Source organism: Schistosoma haematobium, chromosome 1 (assembly GCF_000699445.3).
Source record: "Schistosoma haematobium chromosome 1, whole genome shotgun sequence".
NCBI classification, from domain to species: domain Eukaryota; kingdom Metazoa; phylum Platyhelminthes; class Trematoda; order Strigeidida; family Schistosomatidae; genus Schistosoma; species Schistosoma haematobium.
The window spans coordinates 88450337-88463683 of record NC_067196.1 but is presented as its reverse complement, the minus strand read 5'-3'; the positions used below and the strand labels follow the sequence as shown (position 1 = coordinate 88463683).

General features: G+C 34.2%; 1 protein-coding gene across 1 annotated transcript in view; it reads left to right on the top strand.

Moving 5' to 3' along the window:
- Positions 1 to 13347, top strand: part of MS3_00002394 (uncharacterized protein) — a 108995-nt gene that overhangs the window by 32066 nt on the left and 63582 nt on the right. Inside the window, exons 9-11 of the mRNA XM_051209966.1 lie at positions 2795 to 3165; positions 7128 to 8368; positions 11257 to 12080. Coding sequence (XP_051075449.1) covers positions 2795 to 3165; positions 7128 to 8368; positions 11257 to 12080 — 2436 coding nt within the window. The remainder of the gene's footprint in view (positions 1 to 2794; positions 3166 to 7127; positions 8369 to 11256; positions 12081 to 13347) is intronic.

The window sequence follows — 13347 nt, the reverse complement described above, 5'->3', positions numbered from 1 at the left end:
TTTCTTCAGGATACTAACAAACTCAACAAATTCAAGATAGTCCTCAGCAACAAGTTTCAGGCCTTTCATGATCTACTCAATTGAGAGGGAACTACTGTGGAGAGCAACTGGAAGGGGATCAAAGAGGCAATCACTTCAACATGTCATGAGGTCCTGGGTCACAAGAAGCACCATCACAAGGAATGGATCACTGTTGATACACTGGATAAGATTCAAGAAAGGAGGAACAAGAAAACTGCAATCAATACCAGTCGAACAAGAGCAGAAAAAGCCAAGGCACAAGCTGAATACACAGAAGTAAACAAACAAGTGAAGCGGAGCATCCGAACCGACAAACGTAAATATGTGAAAGATTTAGCAACGACGGCGGAAAAGGCTGCAAGAGAAGGAAACATGAGACAATTGTATGACACGACAAAGAAACTCTCTGGAAATCGCCGCAAACCAGAACGACCAGTGAAAAGCAAGGAAGGCAAGGTAATCACCAACATTGAAGAGCAACAAAACAGGTGGGTAGAACACTTCAAAGAACTCTTGAATCGACCAGCTCCACTGAACCCACCCAACATCGAAGCAGCACCCACGGACCTCCCAATCGATGTTGGCCCACCAACAATTGAAGAAATCAGCATGGCCACCAGACAAATCAAGAGTGGCAAAGCAGCAGGACTGGACAACATCCCAGCAGAGGCACTAAAAGCAGACGTAGCGGCAACTGCAAGGATACTCCACATTCTCTTCAATAAGATTTGGGATGACGAACAAGTACCAACAGACTGGAAAGAAGGACTTCTGATCAAAATACCGAAGAAAAGCGATCTCAGCAAGTGTGATAACTACAGGGGCATCACTCTTCTCTCAATACCGGGAAACGTCTTCAACAGGGTATTGTTAAACAGAATGAAGGACTGCGTAGACGCCCAACTTCGTGACCAACAGGCAGGATTCCGTAAGGATAGATCGTGTACAGACCAAATCGCAACTCTACGAATCATTGTGGAACAATCAATTGAATGGAATTCATCACTCTACATCAACTTCATTGACTACGAAAAGGCATTTGATAGCGTGGACAGAACAACACTATGGAAACTTCTTCGACACTACGGCGTGCCTCAGAAGATAGTCAATATCATACATAATTCATATGATGGATTAAACTGCAAAATCGTGCATGGAGGACAGTTGACAAAATCGTTCAAAGTGAAGACCGGTGTCAGGCAAGGTTGCTTACTCTCACCCTTTCTCTTTCTCCTGGTGATCGACTGGATCATGAAGACGTCAACATCTGAAGGGAGGCGCGGGATACAATGGACATCTAAGATGCAGTTGGATGATCTAGACTTCGCAGACGATCTGGCCCTTCTATCCCAAACGCAACAACAGATGCAGGAGAAAACGACCAGTGTAGCAGCAGCCTCAGCAGCAATAGGTCTCAATATACACAAAGGGAAAAGCAGGATTCTCCGATACAACACAACATGCACCAATCCAATCACAATTGACGGAGAAGATTTGGAAGATGTAAAAACCTTTACGTATTTGGGCAGCATCATTGATAAACAGGGTGGATCTGATGCAGATGTGAAGGCGCGGATCGGCAAAGCAAGAGCAGCATATTTACAACTGAGGAACATCTGGAACTCAAAGCAACTGTCAACCAACACCAAGGTCAGGATTTTCAATACAAATGTCAAGACAGTTCTACTGTATGGGGCAGAAACCTGGAGAACTACGAAAGCCATCATCCAGAAAATACAGGTGTTTATCAACAATTGTCTACGCAAAATACTTCGGATCCATTGGCCGGACACTATTAGCAACAACGTACTGTGGGAGAGAGCAAACCAGATCCCAGCGGAGGAAGAAATCAGGAAGAAGCGCTGGAAGTGGATAGGACACACATTGAGGAAAGCACCCAACTGCGTCACAAGACAAGCCCTCACATGGAGCTCTGAAGGCCAAAGGAAAAGATGAAGACCAAAGAACACATTACGCCGAGAAATGGAAGTAGACATGAGAAAAATGAACAAGAATTGGATGGAACTAGAATAGAAGGCCCAGGACAGAGTGGGTTGGAGAATGCTGGTCAGCGGCCTATGCTCCATTGGGAGTAACAGGCGTAAGTAAGTAAGTAAGTATTGTAATTCAATATTCTACGGAATAAATCGGTGCTGTATACTCAATGAGTACTGATCTTTCATCCTACTGGGTATCTCAGAACCGGGTTGGAAATACATCCTTATCGTATCCGCGGTGGTTATTCTAATCTCTACTCATAACCAATTTTAGGATGATAAAGTACATCAGTTAAACCATTCTTATATTCTTATATTTACAAGCTCAGTTAGTTGGTTATTAATTGTTTTCTTCAATCTATTTGATTGCTGTACAACTTGGTTCTCGTTAGTAATTTATCAGTTTGATTATCTTATTTATTCTAGTAGTCTTACCATTAAGTTAAAACGTTATAATAACTGTAATCCGGTATATAATAACAATAATCGACAGCAGTCTATCTGAGGTGATATATGTCTGTGTGTCAATCTTATCCTCGAAAAATTATCGAATTGAGCATATTCCAAGTAAACGAAATATGACGATTGAGACATAAAATTAGCAGTTAAGTATAGTCTGTTTCTTCTTGATGTTGATAAATATTTTTTCCCTGTTTCGTCTACTTAATCGGTTTTAATTTATTGTTAGTAGTTTTTCAACAACTCCTATCTGATACATTTCACTTTTAATCAATGATGACTTTGTAATTTTATCCTTCTATTTCTATCCATTACAGAGTTTGAAAGGTATGCAATATAACTGTATGATTGGTCTAAATATGGATCCGACAGATTTCTATTCACCTGTAGAAATGTATACAACCGTTTTAAGTATAACAATCGGCATTGAACACGCAACGCATGCAAAGAGGCTCAACAGTAATAAATGTCATGAAAAATATTACAGTACAAGTCCATGTCATTTTATTTCATACTATCGCAGTGAATTAATTATAACTATTCAAAGCAAATCACATTTTTTGAAGTGTACTGAAAAGCAACTGGTTAATTCAGCCATCTCACAGAATGAAAACGAATTAATTCATAGTGAACAAAGTCAACAAGTGAACAATGGGTGTTCCTATAGAACATCTGCTTATTTCAGTTGGTAAGCATAAATACGTTTTAATTTAATTAATTTCAAAAGAATTGGTGTAAGCTTAATTTACGTTACCTGTTATGACATTTGAGGGTAGACGAATAAAAAACCAATAAGCAATTGACGGTAAACCGTTTCATCTTAATTGGGGGAATACTAAGCATTTTCCGTTTGCGACTCTGTAACTCAACTGAAAACTTTCCGGTCCTATTTCGATCCTGATATAACCAACCTTCATTAATATAAATTTTAATACATTTTTAGTGTATTCAGTAAAGAAAAAACAAAGTTGTATTGCTCATCCTCTACCGTAATACTTGATATATATATATATATATATATATATATATATATATATATATATATATATATATATATTAGGTCAGCTCTCACGATCTATTCGTTGTATAGCGTATGTGCTAGTTATACTTACTTACTCACGCCTGTTACTCCTCGTGAAGTAGCATAGGCCGCTCAACAGCAATCGCAATCCCACCCTGTCCTGGGCAATCTTTTCCAGCTCTTTCCAGTTGTTATTCATCCTTTCCATATCTGTTTTTATTTCCCGACGCAATGTGTTCTTTGGCCTTCCTCTTTTCCACTTCCCTTCAGGATTCCAAGTTAGGGCTTGTCTCGTGATGCAGTTTGACGATTTGCGTAATGTATGTCTTATCCATTTCCATCGTCTTCTCATAATTTCCTCTTCAGCTGGAAGCTGATTTATTCTCTCCCACAAAAGGCTGTTGCTGATGGTATCCGGCCAATGGATGTTGAGTATCTTTCGTAGGCAACCATTTATAAATACTTGTACCTTCTTGATGATGGTTGTTGTAGTTCTCCAAGTTTCAGCTCCGTACAGTAAAACTGCCTTGACGTTCGCATTGAAGATTCTCACTTTGATATTGGTTGAAAGCTGTTTTGAGTGCCATATGTTCTCCAACTGTAGGAATGCTGTCCTTGCTTTGCTAATCCTCGCCTTTACGTCTGCATCTGAACCTCCTTGATCATTGATTATGCTTCCCAGGTATGTGAAAGATTCTGCATCTTCCAAAGTTTCACCATCAAGAGCGATTGGATTGCTGTTCTCCGTGTTGTATTTGAGGACCTTGGTTTTCTCCTTGTGTATGCTGAGACCTACTGATGCAGAGACTGCTGCCACACTGGCTGTCTTTATCTGCATCTCTTCGTGTTTATGCGATAGGAGGGCTAGATCATCTGCGAAGTCCAAATCGTCTAATTGATTCTGAGCTGTCCATTGAATTCCGCGTTTTCCCTCAGATGTCGAGGTCTTCATAATCCAGTCGACCACCAGAAGAAAGAGGTAGGGAGAGAGTAGATAGCCTCGTCTGAATCCAGTCCTTATTTGGAATGCGTCTGTCAGCTGTCCTCCATGCACGACTTCGCATTGTAGTCCGTCGTATGAGTTCCGGATGATATTGACAATCTTCTCAGGAACTCCGTAGTGTCGAAGAAGTTTCCATAACGTCCTCTTGTCTACACTGTCAAATGCCTTTTCATAATCGATGAAGTTGATGTACAGTGACGAGTTCCACCCAACTGGTTGTTCGACGATGGTGTGCTAGTTATGGTACCGTAATAATCTTATAATTCTGCTCTCATACATGGATTTTTATGTATCGGTGTCTCGTCTTCCGGAATATATATAAGGATGAAGAGGCGAACGGAGTGGACGTTTACCACCTGATAAAATAACATTTGTCAGTAATTCTCAAGATTTAAAATGTCTGCCTACAATCATATTCGTAATGACATCAAAAGATTCATCATATACCTTACTAACTACCTTCAGGACTCTTTTCAACGATAACATCTGTCCTTCAAAACCCAGGAAAGAATGATAAGGAAAAATAATTAATAATAGGTAATGCACAAAAATTTACACATCATAAAATTAAATATTGAGTAATACCAAAAGCCTATAGCAAGTCAGACGGAAAACATTCTTCGGCATTAATTTTATATACATATATATTTACAGAGAGGATGACAAGGTAGTTTGTGTTGAATTCTATCTGTATTTAAAAAAGTAGAGAATACTTCACTACAAAATGACATGACTGTCGATTGAATGAATTATTTCATGGGATGAACTTCAACAATGTCATCGTGCATCAGTTACATGTGTTCATAAGTATTTATCTATATGTATGTGTTCTGAGTTTTACTCATAAATTTCCCTAATATATTGATTAGGTAAATTGATCATTGAAAGATGTAATAAGAATTAGTGTTTACAGATGAAATCAAGACCAAATGTCGACAAGGGAATTTTCCAAAATTGCGTCATAAAGGGTGCAAAAAAAGCTAGTCAATTTTTGAATAGTTTTTATTACGATGTACTCGATTTTGTGTCATATGATGTCAATTATTTAGTCATTTAAGTTAATAGAAATCAACTGCTTTTGAACATTAACTGGAAACATCACCCTCATAATAGTTATGGTTTGGTTTTGAGAATACTTTAAACAAACTTAAACTGGTGTAATATAGTAAGGAATGACAAATAATGCATTCTGACCTAAAGAGTGGATTGAAGTTCCTTACATCTTTTGAAATATATAAAGCACAAATCATTTTAATAATGGTAAAGTAGTTTATTCGTAACTGAATAAGTTCTGTTACTAGGATATACAGATAGATTTTCCATAAAATCCGTTATAGCTTGAATAATGGTCCCTACAAAATTGTGTAAATAAGCGAAGGGACCAAGGGATCCTGAGAAACTCAAATCAACAGTTAAAATAATGGGAAGTAGTTTATTGAAAGCGAAATGGATGATACATACACTCTATTTTTTGTTTGGAGAGATTAAGTTTAAATCGCTTGGCATAAGTAACCATGGTACCCTGTATGTATAATTGTCATCTTGACAAAGATCCAGAACTGTCGACCTTTTTTAAAGGAAGATTGAGTTCCTGGCATATAATCATGGGAATATATTCATAAGGTTTGATAAAAGCATTATTCTTGATCAATACTTTTTCATATGCATTTGTTTTATAAATAAAATTGGATCTGACGTAGAGAAAACATCCATTTATTCCAATTTCCGAACCCTTTACAATTGTACTCTCAAACCAAACTTTCTGAGGAAGTTCCAAGTCCTTTGCCCTTTGGTCATTCTGTGGATCCCTTATTTTGAACACAGGATGAGTAGCAAATAGGTTTCTTTCCAAGAGTTAGGTTATTGGTTTTTACATTTATTTGTCTCCCATTTTTCACAACCATCTTCGTTACCATTAACAGTTAGAGGATCTTTAACGCTTTCCAGACAGAGAGTTCTTACTTTACTTAAAAGTATCTTGAATGATTTTAAGTTATGCTAATGTTTGTTTGAAAGAACTATGTTTAAAATTGAGTCGAAAAATGAAGTTAGAGATCTCATCATTTGTTTTAGTAGTTTTAGTAACAATAGAAGGAGATTAAAAACGAAAATTAGTCTGTATCAATAATTGACTATAAAGTAAGAAATGTTGGAGACTGAATTCTAACTTATTAGTCTTAAAGCTAATGCTTGCTGACCATGAAATTTAAAGGTCCTGAATATGAACCAGTATGGAACTGATCGTAGGAGTGCACTACTACACTCCATCGACTCTAAAGCAGCTGACTTAAACTGAAATTCTCCCTCTCTGTTGTCTTGTGTTAATATTTTCGAGTTCATACTTTAATAACTAAATTTGTTTCAATAGTTGAAATCATGAGTTAATTGAAGCTAGACCATGATGGAAAACCTGGAAGCATTGGATGACCATTTCACCCTATTGTGGGACTCCTCAGCAGTGCTCATCCATGACCCCGCCTCGAGGGATTCCAGGTTTTCCATAGTGGTCTAGCTCCAACTGACCCATGATGTCAACTATTGAAATTACTACAATCTCCACAAAACCCCTTCAAATAAATATAAATTAACGTACTCGGAAAAAATCCTATTTTAATTTTCCCATCAGGTTTAGACATCATGTGATTCCTCTCTCTTTGGTTGATGAAACTTGTGCATCTATTAATGATGATAATGATCTCAATACAAGAAAGTGGGATATGTTTATTATCTGGCAAGGTCAACTAAATACACCACATAATGATGATCAAATAAATTTTGAACAATTAGATATTTCTTTTGATCATACAAACAAGTCTGTATCTATGGCATCTTTCCATATGAATCCTAATATCACTACTAATACCTCACAAATAGATGAAGGTGATACTTCCGTTGTTGCTTATGAGGATAATGAAGATGGTGACAACACTGAAAATGATATTACACAAATGAATGATAAATTTTCACCAGTTTCAACTATTTCAAATCTCCTACACATTGACGATAATAAATATTATGAAGATTCGGCTTATCAAACATTGTATGCTGATGATAATATCGATCATATAAAATGGGATACACAATCTATTATTGATTCTCATGAAACATTTGGTATTTTATCAGAGGTATCTTCTATGCAGATAAAACAAATTCCAATTGATCATGATTCTGACAATACGGATAATAGTGTTGTCTGTATGAAAACTAATTTACCAAGAACTGATGAATATGACGATGTTATTAATAATAATAATAACAATAATAATAATAGTAATATTAATGATAATAATAATGAGGAATTGTCCATCCTATCAGAAGAACCTGAACTCCACCATAATGTTGATTGTTGTAACTCATCTCAGTCTGATTACAATGTATTGGATTCAATAAGAAGTTCCCTATACAATATAAATGATACTAATAATAATATTAATCACATTAATAATAATAGTAACAATATAGACGAAATGGATTCAAGAGATAATCACATGGTGGAATGTAATAATCATCATGACTTAATGAATAATGAAAAGTCATCATTTATACAATTTAATTTCATTAATTCATCTCTTACTCAATTGGAAAATAAATTAAGTCGTATTTCAGTGGAACTCGAAGAAATGGAAGCAACTGAACACTTTAGTGATGAATATATAAAAGAAATTGACAATATTTTTCAATTATTACTTTTGATTAAAAAAAATACTTCACAAATTGATTACATAATATCAAGTTGGAATATGGACAGATGTTTATCAGAGAGTGATGATTATGTAACTCCTAGTACTATAACTATTTTATATAATGAGTATACTGATCTATCACAGTTAACTGGAAAAGTAGAACCTACGTTAGAAATAAGTCCAGGTAATTTGATTTGTATTTATTTTACAAGCATAGTTTCATTGAAGGATATATACAGTTTTTGTTTTAGTTTTCGTTGACGGTAATAAAGATTTGTAGCTCAGGAGAATAATTTTATGAAGTTGAACTAGATGATTCTTTTCGACACTATCATTCACTCAAGCTCTGCAATCGTATTTATCGTTAATTTATAAATAACAGAGCAGAACGATTACATCATATTGTGTTAAAGAAATTCGTTCAACGATCGATAATTTGAGTTAATATGATAAGCTAAAATTAAATGTGAAAGATAATTGCCTGCTTGACGAGTATGAGAAGAGTGAAGAATAAATTAAAAACTTCGAGGTAGTAATAACAAATAATTGATATTAAAGTGATTAAAAACAATAGAATGATGTATCAGCAATCAAATTATGACACTCCAGTCTATAAACCTGACAAAACAACCCTAGTCAACACTGGTATAATGCTTTTAGATCTGACAGACAGGAAACATTTTGAAACATGCACTTGAAAATTATAGTGAGTTTATTATGTTCCTATTGAATTCTGCTCAATGCCCTTACTTTGAAACATACTTACCTTGTATCATATCTGAAACTACTTACATTAGATTATTTTTGTCAAGAAAATGTAATCAGAATGTGATTAGTAGAATATCCGTGAAATACTACACCCTGTTGTTGTTATAAAATTAATCCTTTATTAATTCAATCTCCTGTAACATCCATCAGTAATATGATTCTTTCTTCATGCTTGAATTCTTTCATTTCATTCGGATTTTAAATCCTCTACTCTTCACTTAACACGTAAAGCTGAAGATAAATAAAAGATTTGTTCATAGATATAGTCTTCAGTGTTAATTCCAATTAAAAGAATCATGCAGATACTAAAGTACTGTTGTAATTATAGAAAACCTACACTTCCAGTTTGTTCATACAGTGATAAAAATTTCTTTTTTTGTAGTTATATAAAGTACAATATAACGTTAGTAATCATGGGATTTTCGACATCTGTGTTAGAATATGTTTTAATGGTTTTATTTGACTTACAGGATCTAGTACACTGGATAGAAAATTAGCAAATTATTTACATAATACATGATTAGTGCTTGTATTTTATGTAGGTGAATAAGCCCACTTAAATTTGATGAATGAGGTTCAGTTTATTTAAGGAAGTGGTCTGGGTACTGAGAAATGAGAAGTTCACCCGTGAATCATGTACATATTCTAAATTTGTGGATGCATATTCAATACAGAAATAAATTAGACGGAATTCGTAGTTTAAATTAAATTGAATTAGGTTAAAAGCAATATAAATTAATAAAATTTTGTAACTAAATGTAAGATAAAATATTTTCAAAGTTAGATAATACAAATCATTTTATACATCACTGGTTGATAAGATAATCAGTGCCAGACCAACAACAATGATCGAGAGCACTGTGTTGTCAAGCCGTCACTCGTTAGCATTGTAGGACACAATTGTATATCTATCTAAGTTGTTACTCCTCATGTCAGTACATCGGGCGACATAAATTACCAAATTGTGAAATGAATGGAGAGAATTGTTTATATCCATCGCACTTTATGATAAAATCTTAGAGATATAACTGAAAAATTACATACAAGATCATAGAATGAAAGTATCGGGTGAGATGGAATTGAATATCTTTTGAGTAAGATAAGGATTAAAGCAATTCGAAGATAATTTGGCGTTTTCTGTTCATCACTGAAGTTCTAGTTTACCTTTAACAATAAACATATCGAATCAAGAAATATCATAATTACATTTTTTATAATCAAATTGTGCTATATTCACGCTGACCTGTGATCTATCGTTTACATTTGAAAGTTTACTTTTATGTACATTGGCTTCGTTCTAGCTTCTTTTTGTCACCAACAGTACCGTACAACATATTAGATTTGTATCGAGAAAATCCCCATTACATTAAAGCACACATAAATATATATAACAGGTATATTAATTTCAATAAATGCCTACCAGTGTATGTACAGTTGACAGTTTAAATTAATTGTCCAAAAAACTAACATTTCGAATTAGTAATAATTGGTTGCATGAAATAACAAGATGAAATCAACCATATGAAATGTGTTCGATCAGAATTCATGTAATGCAAGAAACTATGAATTCTTATTTTGACTGACAACTCGATTCTAGTATTACAGTGCATGCCGGTTACATCAGGGTTTACAAACGCTAACAAACAATCTTCAAGTACGTGTTATGTTTTCTTAATGATAAATACTCCCCTTATACATTTTCGTGGTTTTTGTTCTACTACACTATCAGTAAGCCCAGTAACTCAATTGTTACATTTATCAAGTGATTAATAAACTTTACAAATCCTCACGTTTCGTAACCACTAATCAGAACACCAGAAAGCTGATAAGTGATGATACCATTTTGTGTCTCATACTGAACTCACTATTATGTAAGTACAATACGATACTACAGTTCAACACAACTTTAAATCGTTATGACCTACTATACTTGTCTTTTCTGTATCGAGCTGTGCTGCAATAGACATGTTCAATACATACAGTTGCACTTAACTCCAACCGTTAAAAGATAACTTGCAATTAGGGCTATGTAGAAATATAACTGTTTGATAGATACTCATTTATAAACATTCAAAATAGTTCACTAGAGAGTACTTACCCAAGGTTTCCTTCTTGCCACATCTTAACAATGAGATTATGATCACTATGTCAGTCACCAGTTGTAAGTGGTTGTGGCTGTTCTGTTGGGTAAGTCTGTTAACATAGACAATTGGACGGGTGGCAATATTTGAACTTTGTAGCATTCAATATGTTGTCCCTTCTCTAGTAGTGATTAACTTTCTTTAAACCTTATTTTGTGCTCAGAAGAGAATTATCAGGGTCATATTGCTACACGTTTATCAACATTGAAATGTTTACGTGTTGACTTGATGAAACGCTGTGATAGGTTGGTTGAACGCCTAGAGAAGCAAACAAGCTATTCTGCAGTAAATATAAATGAAGAACTTGATTTTATCAGTCAGAATTTAGTTTCACTTGCTCATAAACTTGACGATCCTGACAATAATGACTCATCAAATGATACTGGTCCGTCAACAATTGCCAATAAACTAGAGAAACAGATTACCGATTTACAAGAAATTCAAAAAGAATTCGCATATATTGAAGAGAATTTACAAAGGTTAAAGTGTACACCAGCAACGGATTCACTATCTTGCAAATCTATTGCCAAACTTGATTGTATTGAAAGTGAACTAAATGACATGCAAATTAATTTACGAAACCAGATAATATATTTGAATAATTTTCACGAACAATACAGTAATTTAACAACTGCTCTTCAAGAAGAATTCAGTTGGATGAAACAACAAGAGAGTGACTTAAATCTAAATATACAGTCAGAATCAAATGGTCCACAAGCGAATAATAATTATGATAATAATACTGGCCATCTAGAACAAGATATCACTGTTTTATACAATCTTATTGTCAAATTATCACAATATTATCACCATAAACTTTTACCGATGTTGGAAAATTATGATAAATTAATGAGCGATGGTGTTAGACCACCAGGAATAATTACATCTATATACAATGCTGAAGATAATGTATACCTATCAGTGAATATTCTTAATTTATGGGACAGAATAACTAAAGAGTTAATGACAAGAAAATTCCATGAATTAGTGAGTTTATTTTTCATTGATAATCATAATGATCCATATTCGTAAAGGTAATTTTTAAATAACGAACTTGTGGGAGCTAGGGAATCTATCGAGAACCAATGACGAATTGGACAATATGTTTTATCCTAAAACTTGGTCTTGGGTTATGTCTCGTGTACTGGACAGCGAGTACATACTGCTCCCTTGATTTTTTCTGTATGACATTAGTTCATAATGAAAATTACCTTTGAAATATACCTTCCAAATACAAGCTAGATCATAACGATTAAAATCAGAAGTGTAAATCATTGGATTTCAACTCAGGGGTCTAAATATCAAGAGCTTGTTGCAAGACCTAAGCATTCCTTAGGTCGATATTCGGTGAGGTCTTAGATGCGTACTAGGAAAAAAACACATGCCTAGTGTTTTCTTTGGTACATCGCCTTGGTGTAATTCGTAAAAATATTATCCATGAATGAATATGTGTTGTTTATGTTAACGGCTTAACATTGTCCTTTATCGCTAATATCTCCACCCATTCATTTGATGTTTATTTCCATGATTTTATAATTTGAAGTTCCTTGTCTGATACTTTATTTCCCCTCTTTTGTTGATTAATCTATCCAATGTTATGTAGATGTAAAGTAGGCTTACTTGAACCTGTATATATTTGTACAGAAGACGACCTACCTATCTTTATTTAACATTCTGATTAAGCTAATTCCTCTTGACACATAGATTTTGTATAAGCACTGAGTTCACAGTCCATTTACTTTGATTGATGGTTCTATTTTTTAAACTGACAGTCCCCGTAAAACATAAAATATTAGAACAAAGCGATTATCTATCCACATCAAATGTACATGGAACTTGGTATCTTTCCTAAAATTCTTAGTATTATTACGTATGAGAGGATCAATACACGCAGCACATGAAAACATGATAATAAATTAATATCATAAGTCTTAATACAATTACAAAGCACAATCCTAGTAATTATGAACTTTTTATCAAATGGTGAACAACATAGTAGACTAAATTTTGCTGACCATATATAGATATTGTGCTAAGTAACATTTTAGTTCTCAATATGAAATGTTTTTCTAACAACTTAGTGGTAATATTCAATTTAGTTTGATACTATGCTCTTAATACTCATGTGTATTATGTTTAATTTTTTCTGTCTCAACTTTGAGTAAATTATTTTGTCGATTGATTAAAGCTAATAAATATTTAAGCTTAAATATTAACTTTATATACAAATTGATTGTGTTCAAGGAGCCAAATC